We start from the raw sequence: 20572 nt of genomic DNA on the forward strand, positions 1-20572 counted from the left end.
CCTGTATTCTCCCTGGAACAAGGTTTTCTGTGGTAAAGATCAGCTGCTTGGCATTGGGAGACTCTGGAGTGGCTAATATCACCTTCCCTGTTCCCGATCCATCAGGGCTGGCCAAGATAAACTGCTGCTTGGGCGACACACCAGAGTCTACAGCTGTTACTATCTGGATCTTCTGCCCAGTCTGCTGATCTGTTACAATCTGGGAAGACAAAGGATCAAGCTTATCATCTGTTGGGGCGGAAGCATGAACATCACACCCCCCTCCTAAATGTCACCATGGGAGGACGAGCACATACATTTAAAAAAAGGCCGTCGGGAAATTTGGGAGGCGGGTGATACTACCTATATTTTACTATTACTTTACCTAACCTACTTCTCACCCCCCACCCCTTCCCACTACGCCTAACACTAACCCTCCCCCTACCCACTCTTAACACTGACCCTACCCCTACCTACTCATTACCCTCCCCCTACCTACTCCTAACACTCCCACAAACTTACGCCTAATACTAGCCCTCCCCACATGTGCATTACCTTGTATTGGCTATATGTCTGGCACCCAAATTATACATTGGACAACCCTAGAACGGTCTATGGGAGCACCCAAATTACCCGGCGCCCACATGACCTGCCTTGAGGCTTGGCTGCTGCGATCATACAACAGTTATCTGTAGAAGCTGACTCTGACTCACATGGAAGCCTCAGCATGATGCTGGTTGCTAGAACTTTCAAGGGTCCCATACGGGGAGTTTGGGAAGGTGGTGGCGGTGGTGGTGGGTGAAAGGATACCCAGAAAATGTACAGACCTTTCCAAAGATAACAGTAGGCACTCCGAACCCAAGAAACGGGCATGTACTTGCTGCATCACCTGCTATGTTTCAGTATCACTTAAAATGCAAATAAAAAAAACGCCTTAACTATACTCCAAATTCTCTCCTGTGAGCTCAGGGGCTGGCCACAATCTCAGGCCTGCACAGTATGAACTCTATGGCCTTCTACTGTTCACCAAGCAATGAAGGCAGCACAACTGGCAGAGGAGGATGTTACAGAGGGCCAAGCCTTTATTTGTGAAGTCATTCTGACACTGCTGGAATACCTGGATGCGCTGAGGTGTGGACACGGCTGAGTCTGTGGAGATTATCTGGATGCGCTGGGAGGAGTTTGTCATCACTGAAGATTCTTGAACCTGGAAACCAGAAACAAATACGACAGGTGAAAAATTCCGCTTTGTCCCTAGCAGAGACAACGCCACAAGTAACACAGCCGGGGGCTAGGTTGTCAATGTGCCAATTCATTTATGGTTTGGCGCCAAACATTTTTGGACTGCTAAAGTTTTCTTCTCCAAATGTTATCGTTTTTAAGTCTATGCTTCTTCTGTGAAAACCTCATGAGTCACTACTGAATTCTACAGAAACCAAACCCATCTATCTCTGACCAAATGTATTTACAAACCACAGATGTTAAAAAGTACCTCTGAACAGGGGATACATATTCTAAATAAATAAAGCCCACAGTAGGCTAGATTAGCATTGCAGAAGTGGCCTGGTAGTGCTAGATGCCATCAGGGCCCCCTCTGCTCCCGGTCTCTGCTCTTTCATATTCATTGGAATCCTCCAATGAAATATGAAAACCTGGAAGCTCCCCCCTAGCGACAGTGTATAAAATGGAACTCCGCAGGAGCAACTTCCGATTCCCGTGAGCACTATGGAGGGGTACCTCAAAACGCATGCCTGCACACTTCACAATAGCTCTGCGCTACTCAGAGGAAGGTCAGGGTGGTGCGGGAGCAACAGGGACGGAAATGAGGGCAACCCATGGCAACGAGCAGAGTCAGGCCACTTCTGTAAAGGTAACCTAGCCCACCATGGGCTTTAGTTAACAGAATTGGCCCCTCCTGTAAAGGAATCTAGCATCTAACAGATTTTACACCGGTCAGGGGTACTTTAGGGCAATTACTCACCAAAAACATGAATCCTTACAGGGATTTGGAAGGGTATGTTGTGTGGACTCTTTGCTGAAATGGGGAGAAGGATATTGACGCCAAGACAAGCATGTAAACAAGTGTCCTCCCAACACGAAATAGCTGTAGTGCCCTGTCTGTTCTCCCCCCACCTTTCACCTCACTGTATACTGCTGTACATGGTTTTGTTAAGCTTGTCTGTTGTACACTGAACTTGGATTACACCACATAACAAACCAGATGGAAAAAAAAGTCCGTGTCCAGGTCATTTTCTTGTCGCTGTCAAAAAGACAGACTTAATTTAACATTTGATTATTTCCGGAATTTAGGAAAAAGGTTTTAAAAGCGGAGCAATTTTTTCAAAAGCTTTTAGACCCTAAAACCACAGAAAAAAAAAAGTCACACCGCAGAGAAATTTGCGGCCGCCCAGTACTTAGCTCCCTGGGATTCAGCGCTGCAATTCTCCCTCTGTCCTCGGGGTGGCACTGTAACCCTGTAGTGAGGTCGCCATCTGTCATCATGACGACAAACGGTGATCTCAGCAGAGGGATCCAGAGCCTCCGAGGACCAGAAGAAGAATGGCTGCCGGCACCTGGATCCCGGGGAGGGGAGTTAAAATGCCCACTGTGCTTAACGCTTTGCCTAGACCACCCAGAGCCAGGCTTGGGATTACATCTCCTGGCTTCTTTCTTTCCACCCCGAGCCTGACTCGGGGTTACGGCCAGGGAGGTTAATGAAAAAGAGGTTAATTACTATATAAAGAAGTGTAAAAGTAGATTTATGAATCCTGCAAGGCCAGAACTTTTTTCTGTTTGCTTGAGACTTTGGGAAACAGAGTTCTGGATAACGGGGATGTTACTGTATATATAATGTGGCAGTTCTGGCTGTGTTTCGGTTTCTGAAAATAACATGAATTAAATGAAGAGTTTGGCATTAATGCTCTATATGCGTCATATGAGACATGCGCAAAGCATTATGAGATACGAGAGGTGTTTGGATGTTTTATTGAAAGTGGAGGAATGTAGGGCAACAGCGAGAGCACATCGGGGACAGATGAGCATCTATGTAATGAGGGACGTAGCCGCACTAGCGATAACATTCGCAGCCCCTTAATAAAACCTATGGGATGTTTGCAGTGCGCCTAATTATAGGCAAGAGAGAGGCATCAGAAGCCCTCTCAGCCAGAAGAGACCCTCATTACCGCACATACTCTTCAAGGGCATCCTATACATTCCCACTCACAGGAGGCGAGATCCGTGATTGGAATTCAGTGTCTGGGAAACATTTTAGTACAAATGACAATATAAATATGTGTGGGAGTGACAGAATGAGACTTCTAGCTGTGCCTAAGCTGCTTAGAAATATTGTGCTATATAATTATAATTACATTTATATATTGTGTTTTGCACAAAGTAAGCCTAGCAAATCTATTCTTTGGGAGAATGCCAAGTTATACCGAGACTGTGTGTTTCTTTACAAAACCATAAAAAAGTGCCTGAATTACCACTCATGAATATAATTAGCGTTCTATTTTTTTTTTAAATAAACTTAAAACAGATTACGTCAAGTTTTTAAACCAGATTATGTCATGGCAGAAGCTTTGGTTGACAACAAAATCGAACACCGAGGCAGGGTTCACACTAGTCAAATCAATGTGCTTTTGAACTTAAACCAATGGGATTCAATTGGGAACCAATGAGATTGTTCACATTTGAAATAAACTTGAGATGGAGTAGGAGAAAAAAAATTGATCCTCAAGGCTGATCGCTCCCTCGCCATCCTTTTGTGCCCCCTGGATCCTCCGCCATTGGCCCTGGAAAGTCCTCTGGTCTGGGGCGTACTATGCATGTGCGGCCCAGCCGTGCACGTGCCCCCGTCACCAGGAGTATTCAGCGCCTGCACAGTACTACTGCGCCAGCACAGAGCACTCTCAGCAACGTGAGATCACACGCGGCTGGACTGCACTGACTGGAGGATTTTCCAGGGCCAAATGCAGACAACCCAGGCAGCAGAGGAGGACAGCGAGGGAGCAATCAGCCTGGAGGGGACTGGAGAAAACCCCAGGTATGTATTTTTTTTCTACATTGCCATTTCAAATACCCTTTAACCACTTCCCCTCCCCCGAGACGAGTAACTACGTCCCTGCAAAATGCCAAAACTGCTTGAAGGGGCGTAGCTACTACGTCCCTCCCTACCACGTGTTCCCGTTACAACCGTGCCCCCCCCCCCCCCCCCCCACGCTCGTTGCCACCGCCGATCGGTAGCAGCTAGAACAATGTGTGGGAGCACAGTTCCCATTCATTGATCTAAGTCCCCATGTGAATGACCGAATGGCTATGAGACAGCACTGCCATTCACAAAAGAACGTTCATGCATCACTTCCTCTATGCGTAGTATTACTACAAGACCACGAGCAAGAAGCTTGGTGAGAAGATGTCAACGTTGGTCATTTTACTTTTCCATTTCTGAATAATCACACCTTCAATAGCCACGATCTGTAAGACCGTGCAAGAGCTTGCCTCATTGGTGGGATCATAAAAAAGCTGAGGGATTAGCCCACAACTACACGGGAGGAGCTTGTTAATGAAAGGCAGTTGGAACTACAGTCACCAAGAACACCACTGGTGAAACACTATGCCATAATAGATGGAAATCACGCAGCGCTCTACAGTCACATGTAAAGGCCGGTTTTAAAGCGGACCTAAACTCAGAACTTACTCTCTGCTATTAAAGATAAATTAAATATAAGCAACAGCATAATAACCATTAAAAAAACATTTGTGACAACTTATACAACTCCTAGAGATCATGCAGTGTTTACTTCCTGGGAGCACAGAAAGGGTTAACCTCCAGTGTTTATATATCAGCACAGAATAACTGCACACCTCGGCATAGTCCAGATACAGCTGACATCCATCCAAGCCCAGTACACATACCTGACTAAAATCGGCTTGGGTAGCCGATAATGTCCGCCTCAGCTGATGTCAGCCAGGTGTGTGTACAGTGACCCCCGCTTCACAACTTGACCGAGCAGCGACCAACTTCCTTGTGCACGCCGCTCCCCCTTATGTCGTCATGCACACGCCGCTCTGTTGTACCTCCGCCACCCCTCCCCCACACAGCAACAGAATGCGTTGTCAGTTACACAACTAACAGGCATCTGTACAGGCCGGCCCAGCAACGTCGCCCAAGGGGATTGGGTCCCTGGCATCAATCAAAGGTGTGTACGCTCCTTTACACTTGCTGAATATTTGCCGATATCGGCTAATTGCACAGGTTCATCTCTCTAAACATAGAGCCAATTTCTGAGCAACTTTGTGTGTTGTCCTTGTTTGCTGTGCAAGAGTTTAGGTCTGCTATAAGTTTTACCAGTGCACACCACAAACTGTACAATGCAAAGCAGGATGAAAAGGTGCCCAGAAAGTGATAAAAAGAATTAAAAACAATAAAAATAACAGAAATGTTATAGACCTTGCTATCCAGTCCATCTCAGTGGGTGGTGAGTATATAATGTAATAACAACTGTGTTAATATTTATATTAAAATATAATTATTCTCTCCCATATGGGGATGTTTGGGAATACAATTTACTAGATCTACATGGACAATAATATATATATATATATATATATATATATATATATATATATATATATATATATATACACACACACACACACACACACACACTTTTCCCATACTGGTTATGGCCTTTCCTGGAAGCGACTGCCATCATTAATATTAACAGAATTGTCCATCTGCTGCTGCTATTTATGTCTATCTGATGCCCTTAAAGAGAACCCGAGGTGGGTTTGAAGAATGTTATCTGCATACAGAGGCTGGATCTGCCTATACAGCACAGCCTCTGTTGCTATCCCAAACCCCCCTAAGGTCCCCCTGCACTCTGCAATCCCTCATAAATCACAGCCACGCTGCTGACACACAGCTTGTCAGAGAGGGCTGTGTTTATCTCTATATTGTCAGTCTGCTGCTCTCCCCGCCTCCTGCAGAACTCTGGTCCCCGCCTGCGTCCCTTCCCTCCCCGCTGATTGGAGGTAAGGGACACGGGCAGGGACCGGAGCTATGCAGGAGGCGGGGGAGCAGCCAAGACTGACACTACAGATGTAAACAAAGCCCGCACAGCCTGGCTGTGCTTTATGAGGGATTGCAGAGTGCAGGGGAACCTTAGGGGGGTTTGGGATAGCAACAGAGGCTGGGCAATATAAGCAGACCCAGCCTCTGTATGCAGATAACATTCTTTAAACACACCTCGGGTTCTCTTTAATGTGTTTGGCCACTTGATGGCTGCAGATGGACTCTCTCTATAGTTTGGGATGCTGTAGTTATGTATTTATATTTTTTAGCAGCCTCTGTCTGCCCTCTGGTGGACGGTCCGGGATGTTGCGTAATTTTTGGGCTGATGAGTCCCAGTGGACGCATCAGTCTGACGTAGCGCATCACTGAGGCGCTCACCGAAAGTGACGCGGACGCGACTCTTGCGCTCCACCGGCCGGAAGCTTTTTTGGAGCGGCGTTTCCTCACATACTAGCTTCACACGCAACGGGTGCGTCCCTGACTTAGTAATGGCAGCTGCTCTAAATGGACAAGGGGTGAGTACTTCTTCTATATATAAGGGGAGATGACACAAGGGGTGGTTGTCCCGATGATGCGCCACAATACTTGATTGGCGCGAAACGGCTGTCGACCTCCCAACTTGCCTGTACCTCTCTTTACATGCTTATGGATATGTAATGTATGCCTTTTTATCAGATATGAATTAAAAGTGAAGTTTTACAAGGGATGTGCAAGGCCCTCTTTTTCTGTTTCATAAAAATAAATAAAGTTTGTGGTAGCTTACCTCGATGAAGACCAATTCATATACGGTAAAAATAAACTTTAATAACAATAGTCATTGACGTAATCCCCCTCAAACTTTATTTATTTTATTGTTTTCATTTTTTTTCATTTTCTTGATGCCTTTTCATCCTGCTGTGCATTGTATGACCCTAAGACAGTGATCTGTAACCTTGGCTCTCCAGCTGTTAAGGAACTGCAGGTCCCACAATGCATTGCGGGAGTCTGACATCCACAGTCATGATTCATAAAGGCAAATGCATTGTGGGACTTGTAGTTCCTTAACAGCTGGAGAGCCAAGTTTGCAGATCACTGCCCTAAGAATACCATCCCCATAGTAATGCACAGACGTGGAAACTGTAACGGTCGGTGTAGCAACACAGACGTCTGATTATGTGTGATCTGCAGAATCACCAATAATACAGACGCTATACCTGATTATGTGGTGATCTGCAGTATCACCAATCATACACGTATAGCTGGCAAGATACAAGGTATGTGTAGTGCTTGGTGCAACAATAGACTGGGCCTGACCAGAGGAGCTGGTAGGCACTATAAGAGTACAGTAACTGTTTAGTTTAGCTGAGCCTCACCAGAGGAGCCGGTGGGCACTATTAGAGTACCTCACCAGTGGCGAGGGCCCACTGGTGAGTCGGAGCGTCAGACAGGCTAGGTTCGGCAACTAAGAGGCAGATACAGTACAGAGTCAGAAGACAAAAGAGTAGTAGGTAATCAGGCAGGGATTCGGCAACTAGAGCAGATGGGCAGAACTACAAAGACGAGTAGCAATTAGCAGAGTCAGAGGTTAGCCAGAATCATACACAGAATATCAATCATATACAGTAAACAATCTCCTAGTCTTGTGTGAAATCCCTGGTTTCCTCCTAGATCAAAGCACAGCGGATACTACTAGTCTAAGGTCTGAGCGCTAGTACATAAGTATTTGCAACCGCGGCGCAGACAAGTTGCGAGTGAGCTGCGACGGCTTAAGAAGCAGAGGACACCTCCAAGCCACGCCCACTCCAATCAGCCAATCCTGAGCGGCGAACGTCCGCTCTGACATCAGCCCGACCAGCGGGTCAGTTGACGCGCTTCCTCCCAGCATAAAGGTCCCATCTACGCGCGCGGCAGCGCGATACAGAAACCTTATGTGCAAATGACAATTCCGTCCTCGGCGTGCTAGACGCTGAGGGAACGGAAAAAGACTCTGAATAGGGAACCGAAGCGGCTGCGGAGACACCCTGCGTGCCCGCAGCCGCATATTTTACAGTACCCCCCCTTGAGGCGTGGACTCCGGACTCGGGCCACCAGGTCTGTCAGGATGCAACCTTTGGAACTCCTCTCTGAGTTCTTCCGCATGCATACGATGACTAGGGACCCACGATCTCTCCTCGGGCCCATAACCCCTCCAATGAACCAGGTGCTGTACAGAGTTGCGCACCAACCGGGAATACAAAATTTGTTCTATCTCATATTCAGGTTCTCCATCAATCACCACAGGGAAGGGGGGGAGGGGAGAGGAATCCGCATGCATAGCAGGTTTCAACAGGGAGACATGAAATGTCTTAACACCCCTCCAAGTGGACGGAAGTGAAACAGCATATGTGACCCTATTGATTCACTTAGGGCTCGTTTCCACTATTGCGAATCCGCATGCGTCCAACGCATGCGGATTCGCACATGTAATGCAAGTGGATGGGCCTGTTTCCACTGTAGCGTTGTTGAGGTGCGTTTATTTTCAGCAGGGAAAAAACGCACAAAAGAGCCGCAGAATTCACCTGCGAGTGGAATGCATGCGATTCGTCGCTAATGTATTTAATAGGAAATTCGCATGCTGTTTTGGTATGCGAATTTTCATGCGAATTAAAAGCACACCGGCATTGCCATGGTTAAAAATCGCATACATCGTCATCCATGCGAATTCGCACTAAAATTTGCATGCGAAATTCGCATACGCATGCGAATTTTGCCACAGCGATTTCGCAACGCAATAGTGGAAACGAGCCCTCAGAGATAGAACATGGGCCTATATATCTAGGGCCCAATTTGGCAGAGGGCTGCTTCAGAGCCAGATGTCGAGTAGACACCCACACCAGATCCCCTGGTGCAAAGTCCCACTCTCCCAGACGTCTCCTATCTGCCTGTTTCTTCTGAGTCATAAATGCCTTCTTAAGATTTCTCTGAACCAGAGCCCATATCTCTTTCAAAGTTCTCTGCCACTCCTCCAATGCTGGGAAAGGAGATGCCACCACGGGCAAAGAAGAGAACTTAGGAGATCTCCCCGTCACGACCTGGAAGGGAGAGAACCCTCCCCGCGCGATACAGAAACCTTATGTGCAAATGACAATTCCATCCTCTGCGTACTAGACGCCGAGGGAACGAAAAAAGACTCTGAATAGGGAACCGAAGCGGCTGCGGAGACACCCTGCGTGCCCGCAGCCGCATATGTTACAGAAACATTTTGCTTAAAGGAAATCTAAAGTCGAATCCCCCTCCCCCCCACAAAAAAGTTTAACTTTTGGGGGCATCTTGCAGACCCCCCCCCCCCCATCATCCTGTGCCCACGCCGTCCTTCTGAGACCCTTGCGCCAGCAGCAGCGACCCCCTGAAAGCTGTCCAGCCATGCACTGCTCTTAGTTTCAGCTTGTCTGTGAAGCTGAGGGGGGAGGGAGCTGCCTGTCACATGCTGAGAAACTGTGAAAATCCCAGACTGGAGTGCAGATATCTCTCTCTGTGCATAGAACACTCAGTAATGAATATTCTGTACAGATCACCTGGCAGGACTAAAGCTGTCAACACCAGACAAACTGTTTCAGCTTGTCTGTGAGGCTGAGGTGGGAGGGAGCTGCCTGTCACGTGCTGAGAAACTGTGAAAATCCCAGACTGGAGTGCAGTATCTCTCTCTGTGCATAGAACACTCAGTAATGAATATTCTGTACAGATCACCTGGCAGGACTAAAGCTGTCAACGCCAGTGATACATTTCAGAAAGTAAATGAGGGAGAGTAAAGATTTTACAATGGGCAAACACTGACTAAATAATTTATAAATGAATATTGTAAAAAAATACATTTTTTTTTAATTGTGTTATTTTTACACAAGTTCCTCTTTAATAAAATGGGACAATGTGGCTGGAGACTGGACACCCACTCGTTATGACTGGCAGTTTCATTATCTTTGCAAAGCAGTTCATGTAAGGTTATTGAGCATCACTGAACTGCTCGGTACAATGCCAGCTGCTGACACTAGATGGCGACAGAGACTAGCCGCGGAAACCACGCCTACAGAGAGATCTCATAGGCTCTCCGCAACGTCACAAATGACAGCTGACTCCGCCCACCGCACAAGCCTCGAAAGCTGATTGGACGCCACGGAACGCCTCCAGCATGCATCACCAAATAAATAAATAAATGCAGGCCGACAGAAGCGGGGAATATGGCGGCGCTTGGCGCGTTGCCAGGCGGCGGGGAGGACCGGGGAAGCCGCGGAGAGCCCGAGGCTGGTGTGGCTGCAGCTGTGATGCGGTGTCAGGGCGCCCCTGCAGATTTCCTTCACAGGCCCGGAGGTGACAGGAGGCCTCGAGCCCAGCTTACCTCTCCCCAGGCGGAGGTTCCAGTCACAGCGGCATCCTATAAGCTCCCGCCGCCCTCTCCTCCCCGCGCCGCTCGCTGCTTCCCGGTAATTTTGGCCTCTTCGATGAGAGGTCAGAGGTCGTGACCCCGCGCTCCTCTTCACCCCCCTCCGCTGCTTCCTCTTCCCTCTCGCTCGGCGCGCGGACGGCGATGGCGTCACACAGTCGGAGCTAGGGATAGGGCGAGGCGGCATGGGGGCGTGACTGGCTGACGGACGGACTCCTCCTTGGATGTGGGGAGAATAGATAGAGGCCTTCTTTCTCTAGTCTGGATGAACTGATTACTGACCTGTTGCCCCTATGTCTTTTTTATCAGGTCACTCGTAGGTCACAACCGTCCCTCTCCTCTCTACTGCTGTATCTCTAATTGCAGTTACAATTGTTGCATCTGTGAATTGAAGCCCTTATTTTATCCAGTCTGTTCATATTTTACTTGTCTCCAAATTCTGACAGGAAGGAACCCTGGTGATAGTGCTCTGCTTTTTTTTTTTTTTTTTTTTTTTTTTTTTTTTTTTTTTATATAATACTCTTGTCACTATTGGTCATTAAGGTTCTTTTCAGCGCATTGGGCTCTATTCTCAAAGACTTCCCGCATGCGGTAAAGTACATGCGGGAAGTTTGCACCCAAAATACCGGCAAGTTGGGATTCTCAAAATGTTCCGCATGTTTTTTCCGCATGCGGAAAAAGTGTGATAAAAGTGCGGGATTCATGCGGGAAAATTTCCGCAAAAGTCGGTATTTTCCGCAATAAAAGATCAATTCTCAAAGATGTTCAGGCGCATCATTTCTTCGTTAATTACCGAATTTTTATCACCTACAAGTAGTAGGTGATATATTCCGCATCCCATTGACTTTAATGAAGTGTGGAGGCTTAAGGGCTGTGCTTGGTGGACTTTAACTTTTTTTTTTTTAAACACTTTTTCATGCGACCTTTTTACCGCATGATTCCCGCATGAATAATGCCTGTTTCCGCATCTTTTTTCCCGCATGCGGAAAACATGCGGAAAATATTAGTGAATGTGGAAAAAATGCGGAGTTTACCGCCGGCGGGAATATAGCGGTAACATTTTGCGGAAAATTTGGCTCTTTGAGAATAGAGCCCATTGTAGTGAAACTGTAGTCAGATTTTGGCAACCAGTTGCAATGCTTTGTAGATGCTACTATCAAAAAGTGCAAACTAACCATTAACTTAACTTCCTTGCCGGTATGATTTCATGCGGTGCACGGCCGTGGGAGGGTTTTTTTTTTTTGCCTCCTTTTTTTTTTTTTTGCATGTAGCTAGCTAGCCTAGCGCTAGCTACATGCTACCCCGCTCGCTGCGGTGTCCGCCCAGCCCCTCCGTCGCATAATCCCAACAGGAAATCCCGTTCTGAATAGGATTTTATGTATGGGCTACCCCCGTCGCCATGGCGGCGATTGTGATGATGTCGTGACGGCAGACGAGGACCCGATCCACCCCTCAGCTCTGCCTGGCACTGATTGGCCACGCTGCGCAAGGGGTCTGGGGGGGGCGTAGCGGGTAGCGGCGGTGATCGTATAGAACACGCAGCTAGCAAAGTGCTAGCTTTGTGTTTAAAAAAAATGATGCAAATCGGCCCAGCAGGGCCTGAGAAATCCTCCTGCGCGGCATAGCCCGAGCTGAGCTCAGGCTTACCGCCAGGGAGGGTAAAGAGATTCAGTAACAAAATTTCCAGCCTTATTTCTTCTATCCTATAAGTTCCTATACCTGTTCTAATGTGGTCTGGCTTACTGTAGACTTTCCTAATTGTACTGTCTCTGTAATATATCTAATCTTTTCTTTGTTAAACTTTGTTGACCCAGGGAGGAATGGGCTGCCTCTTTTGTAATAGGGACAGGTTCGCCTCCTCCAGGTTTTGTGTGCTTTGTTTAAAGGGATACTGTAGGGGGGTCGGGGGAAAATGAGTTGAACTTACCCGGGGCTTCTAACGGTCCCCTGCAGACATCCTGTGCCCGCGCAGCCACTCACCGATGCTCCGGCCCCGCCTCCGGTTCACTTCTGGAATTTCAGACTTTAAAGTCTGAAAACCACTGCGCCTGCGTTGCCGTGTCCTCGATCCCGCTGATGTCATCAAGAGCGCACAGCGCAGGCCCAGTATGGTCTTTGTCTGCGCAGTACACTCCTGGTGACATCAGCGGGAGCGAGGACACGGGCGTGCAGGCTCAGTGGTTTTCTGACTTTAAAGTCAGAAATTCCAGAAGTGAACTGGAGGCGGGGCCGGAGCATCGGTGAGTGGCTGCGCCAACACAGGATGTCTGCGGGGGACCATTAGAAGCCCCGGGTAAGTTCAGCTCATTTTCCCCCGACCCCCCTACAGTATCCCTTTAAGCCTCACAGACAGCGTCCCTGCTCTCAGTTTCAGCTTGTCTGTGAGGCTGAGGGGGGAGGGAGCTGCCTGTCACATGCTTAGAAACTGAAAATCCCAGCCTGGAGTGCAGATAATTAACTATGTAATAAAAACTTGTAGTAAACTGTAACATGATATGGATAGATAGATATGCGACACACATATCGCGGCGGAAACGGCAAAGACTGATCCAGGAGATCACAGTGATTTGATTGGTATGTTTTTAGTTGTACAGATAGATCCTATTTTTAAAGTGGACCTGAAGATGAAAGTAAAAAAAAAAAGTTTCACTTACCTTGGGCTTCTGTCAGCTCCCTGCAGTCGCCCTGTGACGTTATGAAACCATCTTCCGTGGCTCACTTTGTGACGTTATGAAACAATCTTCCATTCCCCTTCTGTGGCTCACTTTCGCTTCTCGCAGTTGCCGTCCACTGCGCCTGCGCAGCCTCATTCACTCTCCCATCACTGGCGCAGGTCGCACCTGGCCATGGTGGTGCATACAGGGATGTGCGTGGCCAGGTGCAGTGGACATCGATTTACAAGTCGACGTGACTGAAAGTGAGCCACGGCGGGGTAACAGAGGATCATTTGGAAATGGCGTGGGCACAGAACGGCTGCAGGGGGCTAGCAGGTCCGCTTTAAAGTTATTAGTACGTACCTCCCAACTTAAAGAGGAACTGTAACATAAAAGATCCCCTGGGGGGTACTCACCTCGGGTGGGGGAAGCCTCCGGATCCTAATGAGGCTTCCCACGCCGTCCTCCATCCGCCAGGGGTCTCGCTGCAGCCCTCCGTGGAGTCCGGGCAGCGGTGACGTCATTATTTACCTTCCTGGCTCCTGCGCAGGCGCTCTGACGGCTGTCGGCTCCGAACTACACGGAAATACCCGATCGCCGTCGGGTCCGCTCTACTGCGCAGGCGCAAGTTTCCTGCGCCTGCGCAGTAGAGCGGACCCGAATGAGATCGGGTATTTCCGTGTAGTTCGGAATGGAAAGCCGCCACAGCGCCCCCGCTGGAGCCAGCAAAGGTAAATATTGAAATGACAGTCGGCACAGTCGCCGGCTGTTCGGAGGGCTGCGGAGAGACCCCCGTGGGACAGAGGACGGCGTGGGAAGCCTCATTAGGATCCGGAGGCTTCCCCCACCCGAGGTGAGTACCCCCCAGGGGATCTTTTGAATGTTACAGAGTCTCTTTAAGAGGGACACTTAAGCCACACCCCTAATTACGCCCCGTAACACACCTAGTCACGCATACCATAAAGATTTCATAAGAAAAATAAGAAGAAAAATATGTTGTTTTATAATACAAACTACACTGGTCCTTTTCTATCCTGGTTCATTTTCCTTCATATTAACATTTTAACATTAGTAATATATCAGTTTAAACTTTAAAGGATGGGAATACAGTTTAGTCAATCAAACACATTTTTTAATAGAGAAATATACTTACATAGAAAAAGGGACAAAGTCCTGAAAGAGGGACAGGGCTCCCAAAAAAGGGACTGTCCCTCCAAGAGAGGCACAGTTGGGAGCTATATTAGTATCAGAAAATGCAACCCAACCTAGCCCTGTTCTCACATGGACCTCAGTCCATGCCTAATCACCACCCCCTGCTGATGTCTTTCTGCCCCCTGCTGATGCCTATCCACCCACCTGTTTATGCCTATCCACCCCACTGCTGATGCTGGCAGTTGCATATTACAGCCAGGATTACAGAAAGAAGCTGTGCATGCACCGTTATGCACAGTCCGTAGAGCACACATGCACCGTTATGCACAGTCCGTAGAGCACGCATGCACAGGCCTATCGCTTGTATGCGCTGTACGGCAAGTTGCAAAATCTGCTGGGTTGCATTTGTTAGCTTTCAGCAGCACTTCCCGGTGTGCGGCTTTTTTCATACCCGCAGGGGGACACTGTTAACAGCCTACAATTCTAGTTCTCCCCTATAAAAGGGCTCTTTGTTACACTGCCTCACTATCCTATTGTTTTTTTTTTGGAATGAGGAGCTCCTTAATAAACTGACCCCAAGTTAGCCTTTCTAAGAGGAGCCAATGAGGTACTAAGCCCCCAATCCTTTGCCTCAATGGAAGGTATAGGAAAAATGCAAACGCCCACAAAATCGCTTTGTGCAGCGATTGCGGTTTTTTTTATTTTTAAAGAATAAATACAGTGTATTTATTCTTTTACGGGTCAAAGAGTTCACTTCCTGACTTGCGTCAGGGAGTGGATTAAAAAAAAGTGATTAGAAAAGCGCTTTCCACAAAAATGCAACGACCACCCAAACACCGGGATTAAAAAAAAAAAAATCACTTCAAAAAAAGCCCAATGCTAAAGCAAGTGGAACACAATGTGAACGAGACCTTACTCCAATACTGGGGCTGGGTTCACACTGCACTAGAAAAAAAGTTCTGTTGGATGGATCAGCAGACGTGCAAACGGATCCTATGTAAAGCAATAGGATCTGTCCACATCTGTCCATTCAGAATGGATCTGTTCATTCAACAAGCAGAACACAAGGATGTGCTGTGTACACGAATTGTGGAAGTGGAAATGGATTGCTGACGAAACAGATGCTGAATGATGGAAGCCTATAAGGACAGATGTTTAGTTAATTGTATCACCGGCTGCCATCACATTCAGTACCAGCGCTCGGGTCCACTGCACGGGAGAAAGGCCGGTACACAGACACAGATTGGAGCCCTGGCAGAAACATGGGTTCTCATTGGATTACAAAAGACCAATGTGAAGATTGACAGACCCAGGGAGATTCTCATTGGTTCACTGATCCCCATATGCAATTACATTTTTCTCCTGAGTTTGCTCCTAGGTGAAATTTTTAAATTTGTCAATAAAATGTCTTTCAACCCACCAGAAAACAAGAAAATAATCAAAATATTTTAATAGTATTTTTTTCATCTTTTTTTTTTTTTATTGCAAAGTGCTAAAAAGTTATTTTAAAAAGATAAATAATTCTCTCCTAGGAGAAAACTCAAGAGAAAAAGTTAATTACATATGGGCCTGAGTAGTTTACCAATGAGAATCCTCCCTGGTGGAAGGGAGGATTCCCATTGGTCTGTTGCAATCCAGTGGGTAGCCCCATACGCTTCAGCCACAACGCCAATCTGTATAGTCATATGTCCAGCATAATCTTTGGCCAACTTTGATGGGAAGCCAATTGACTTATCTTTATGTATTTGAGATGTGGGAGTAAACTACAGTGGCCAGAGAAACCCCACACAAACTCCACGGGGCTAGTGTCTGGCCCAGATGTGAACTGTGAACCCAGTACTGCGAGGCAAGAGTGTTCTCCCTATATAGTTACATAGTTATTTTGGTTGAAAAAAGACGTCCATCGAGTTCAACCAGTATATATATATATATATATATATATATATATATATATATATATATATATATATATATATATATATATATATATACCACCATGTTACCCAAGCCCAGTTATGTACATTTCTTAAAGCACAACTGAAGTGAGAGGGATATGGAGGCTGATGTATTTATTTCCTTTTAACCACTTCACCACTGAGGGGTTTTACCCCTTGAACACCAGAGCAATTTTCACCTTTCAGCGCTCTGTCCATTCATTCATCTATAACTTTATTATTACTTATCACAATGAAATGAAATGAACTATATCTTGTTTTTTTCGCCACCAATTAGGCTTTGTTTAGGTGGGACATTATGCCAAGAATTATTTTATTCTAAATGTGTTTTAATGGGAAAATAGGAAAAAATGTGGGAAAAAAATATTATTTTTCAGTTTTCGGCCATTATAGTTTTTAAATAATGCATGCTACTGTAATTAAAACCTATGAAATGTATTTGCCTATTTGTCCCGGTTATAAAGCCATTTAAATGATGTCCCTATCACAATGTTTGGTGCCAATATTTTATTTGGAAATAAAGGTGCATTTTTTTCAGTTTTGCGTCCATCCCTAATTACAAGCCCGTAGTTTTATAAATAACAGTGTTATACCCTCTTGACATAAATATTTAAAAAGTTCAGTCCCTAAGGTAACTATTTATGTTTTTTTTAAATTCTATGTTCTATGTTTTTTATTTTTTATTGTACTTTTTTTTTTTAAAATTACCCAAAAAAAAATTGGGGAGTGTGGGAGGTAATGAGTTAATTTATTGTGTAAAACAATGTATTTGTATGTGTAACATGCTTTTAGGGTGTAGTTTACTATTTGGATACAAGATGGCCACAGTGAGTCTGTTTACACGCGACCTGTAAGCGTCCGGAAGGACGCTTACAGAAAGCAGTAGGAGGCTGGGAGAATCACAATGATCGCGCTGTTTCTCAAAGAAGCAACAGATCATTGCGGGGGCTTAGATCAACGAACAGGAATGGATTTTCCCGTTCATTGATCTCCGGGCGAGCGGGCGGCGGCGTGCACGAGCGGTGGGAGTGCGGAAGGTACGGAGAAATTCGTACCGCCGGGGGTAAAGTGGTTAAACATTGCAAATTGCCTGGCTGTCCTGCTAATCCTCTTCTTCTAATACCTTTAGTCATAGACCCTGAACAAGCATGCAGATCAGGTGTTCTGACTGATGTGTGACTAGATAAGCCACATGCTTGTTTCAGGTGTGTGATTCAGACACTACTGCAGCCAAATAAATCAGCAGGACTGTCAGGCAACTGGTATGGTTTTAAATTAAATAAATATGGCAGCCTCCATATACCTCTCACCTAAGGTTCTATTTTAACCACTTCCACACCATGAACTTTTATGCTGATCTGTGCAGCGTGGGCTCTCCAGCCCACAGCACAGATCAGCTAGCAGCCAGGGCGATCAGACTTCCCCCCTTTTTTCCCCACTAGGGGGATGTCCTGCTGGGGGGGTCTGATCGCCGCCGGCTGCTTGCGCTTGCGGGGGGGGGGGCTCTTCAAAGCCCCCCTCCGCAGCGCTTCCTGGCCTCCTTCCCCTTCCCTCCCTCTCCCTCCCCCTGTGAGCGGCGCAGGACGGAAATCCGTCCTGCGCCTGATGGGATAGGCTTTGGCCTATCAGATGCCGGTGATCCCCGGCCAATCAGAGGCCGGGGATCGCCGATCTCCTCTACGGCGCTGCTGCGCAGCAGCGCCGTATACATGTAAACACCGGGGAAGATCTTCCCCGTGTGTTTACATTTACCCTGCGAGCCGCCGATCGGCTCGCAGGGTGTTCACGGAGACACCCTCCGGGAACTGACATGGAACGGCCGCTCATACGAGCGGCCGTTTCCATGGTATACACTTCTGGATTCAGGGGCGTGTATATACGCTCCGAGAATCCGGAAGTGGTTAAACAACCTTGACCTAAAGCTTCCTTTACTAGATTTAATCTCTGCCATGCTCAACACGTGTAAATAACATTGTTTTACTAATAGGAAACTATAGGCAGGAGGAGGTCACCAAAAGGGATTAAACAAAATCCCTACAAAGCCTCATCTACACAGTACAATTTTCAGTCAGATCGGATCTATTAGATAATTTCCAACCGGTCCAATTGGATTGCGTTAGATTTTGCAATAGATTTTGGGTACTTATCAAAATAAAATAATCGCAAAATTGATCTGAAACAATTTGGACATCTACACACAATGCAATTTCTTATTAGATCCCTCTAATAGATCCGTCTATCTGATGGAAAATTATACTGTGTAGGTGAAGCTTAACCTATTAATGGCCACCTGACTTATTAAAACGTCCTGTTTGACCCTGTTAACGGCAACAGGACGTTTTAATAAGTCACTCGCTCCCGCCACGGTTTACCTTTGGGTATGCGTGTTCGGTGATTGGGGAAGAGGACCAAGCGGTCCTCTACCCAATCGCAGTTCCTGGAATGATTGGATGTGACCACGATTAGCAGCCGCGTCCATTCATAAAACAGGAAGCCGTCACAGTGTAATAAAATGTAAAAAAGTGAACATGTCCTATGAAACGGGAATGTGTTCACTAGTGCCATCTTGTGGCCAAAAAGTAAAATTACACATACAGGCACATACATACACATATACACAATATTAATAAAATTAATAACTTACACTCAAAAGGCAGATTTCACCAAAACTTCCGTGCAGGTGACAAACGGTGCAATGCTGTGTTCCCACCACCACATAAACCAAGAGGCTCACCAAATCCAAAGCACCTAGCTGCAGGTGGCAATCACGCTCAAATCATATGTTTCACCCCGCTCATCAGTGATCCTTACTCAGTATCAACTTGTAAAAATAGGCCTTTTTAATAAAACAAATTAAAAACTTCATTGCGCAGTATATCCATAATCCATACAATTCTAATATCTCAAATGCGCTTCTCGCACACACCAGCAACTTACAAGCTTTAAAAGATAGATGGTGTGCTACAGCGGTGGGTCTCCCAGGCCTGGCGTCTAACACTCCTTGTAGTCTCTGTGGCGTCCTGCGCTCCCGGCCATGTGCACCCGCCTAGGTTCTTCTGCGTTCTGACCGGGTGGTGGGTCAGGAGGGAGGGGATATGGTGGATGGGGAGGTGCCAGACCAAGACACCAACCACAGCAGCCAGAATGGCACAATTCACCTAAAGCATCTAGAGAGGATAGACCCCAAAAGCCCATAAGATATCCACCAAGGGGAGGAGGATATGGAGGGGGAAACCCCCAACAATTTAGAGGAGGTGGCCAAGGGCCTGCCTACACGCTGGGACCGACGCGGGGCAATGGGCAAATTCCCCTATATAATAGATATGAACCGTTCAATCTATCAGATGACCGTTTTTTAGAACCGCAGAGGAGAGTTGGGTGGGATCCAATGTACCCTGGGAGGTGGGAGGGGGAATAAAAAGAAGAATAGGAGAGGAAATAGAGGAGGATATCGAGAACAAAAGAAGAAAAGAACAAAGGGAAAGGATATTTTCAATATCAGTGGGGTAGATTTAACTGGAGACCAATTGAATTTGCTTGATAAGGGTCTTGGTACTTGGATATCAATAAATATGCGCGGAAACTGAACATGAAATTTTTTTTTTTTTTTTTTTTTAGCAAACCGGGCCCAAGAGTGGATATGGGAACAACCCCTGCAGTTTATAAACAAACACAGCTGAGAAACAAATCACTATTCAATCAGCAGGATGTGGGTAAGGATAGTACAGTAGAAACTTTTAAAAGAGCTGTATTACAAGATTTGTAGAAAATTGAAGTGAAAAGAGAAAGAGGTAAGAGGGCTATGGATAGACAGATAAAGGAATTATTGGAGCAAAGAGAGCTGATATTAAAACCAGCAGATAAGGGGGGTGGGTTGGTGGTAATGAACAAGGGTCAATATAAGACAGAAATGGAGAGATTATTGGGGGATAGACAAACCTATGAGAAATTAACAGGGAACCCAATGTGTGCATACAAAAATGTTTTGAAATGTATATTGCTCCTGGGGGAAAAGGATGGCATCATTAATACCCAAGAGTTCAAATATCTTCTCCCCAATGTACCCAGAACCCCAGTTATATACTTTAATCCAAAGATCCTTAAAGATATAAAAAAAAACCCAGGGCGCCCTATCAGGAGTGGGGTAGAATCATTAACACAGCGTGTGGGTGAGTATATTGATTTCTTTCTGCAGGAGGAGGTAAGGAAACTCCCAGCATTATTGAAGGATACGAAGCAGGTATTAATAATAGTAGATAATATGGAGGTTGAGCAAGATGATTGGCTGGTAACGGCCGATGTATCATCGTTGTTGTAATGATCCGCGCAGCTGGATGCACTGGCAGACAGCTGTTTGACC

At 46.4% G+C, this 20572-nt stretch overlaps 1 protein-coding gene across 2 annotated transcripts in view; it reads right to left on the reverse strand.

The window, feature by feature from the left end:
* Positions 1 to 10571, reverse strand: part of NR2C2 (nuclear receptor subfamily 2 group C member 2) — a 47596-nt gene extending 37025 nt beyond the window's left edge. For both annotated transcript variants that reach the window (XM_068253039.1, XM_068253038.1), the window contains exons 1-3: positions 10407 to 10571; positions 1097 to 1186; positions 2 to 199 (exon numbers count right to left, since the gene is read on the reverse strand). In XM_068253039.1, the coding sequence (XP_068109140.1) occupies positions 2 to 199; positions 1097 to 1168 (270 nt within the window). In that variant the 5' untranslated portion in view covers positions 1169 to 1186; positions 10407 to 10571. The remainder of the gene's footprint in view (position 1; positions 200 to 1096; positions 1187 to 10406) is intronic.
* Between the last annotated feature and the right edge of the window lie 10001 nt (positions 10572 to 20572).

This window comes from Hyperolius riggenbachi, chromosome 9 (genome assembly GCF_040937935.1).
Source record: "Hyperolius riggenbachi isolate aHypRig1 chromosome 9, aHypRig1.pri, whole genome shotgun sequence".
In the NCBI taxonomy this organism is placed as follows: domain Eukaryota; kingdom Metazoa; phylum Chordata; class Amphibia; order Anura; family Hyperoliidae; genus Hyperolius; species Hyperolius riggenbachi.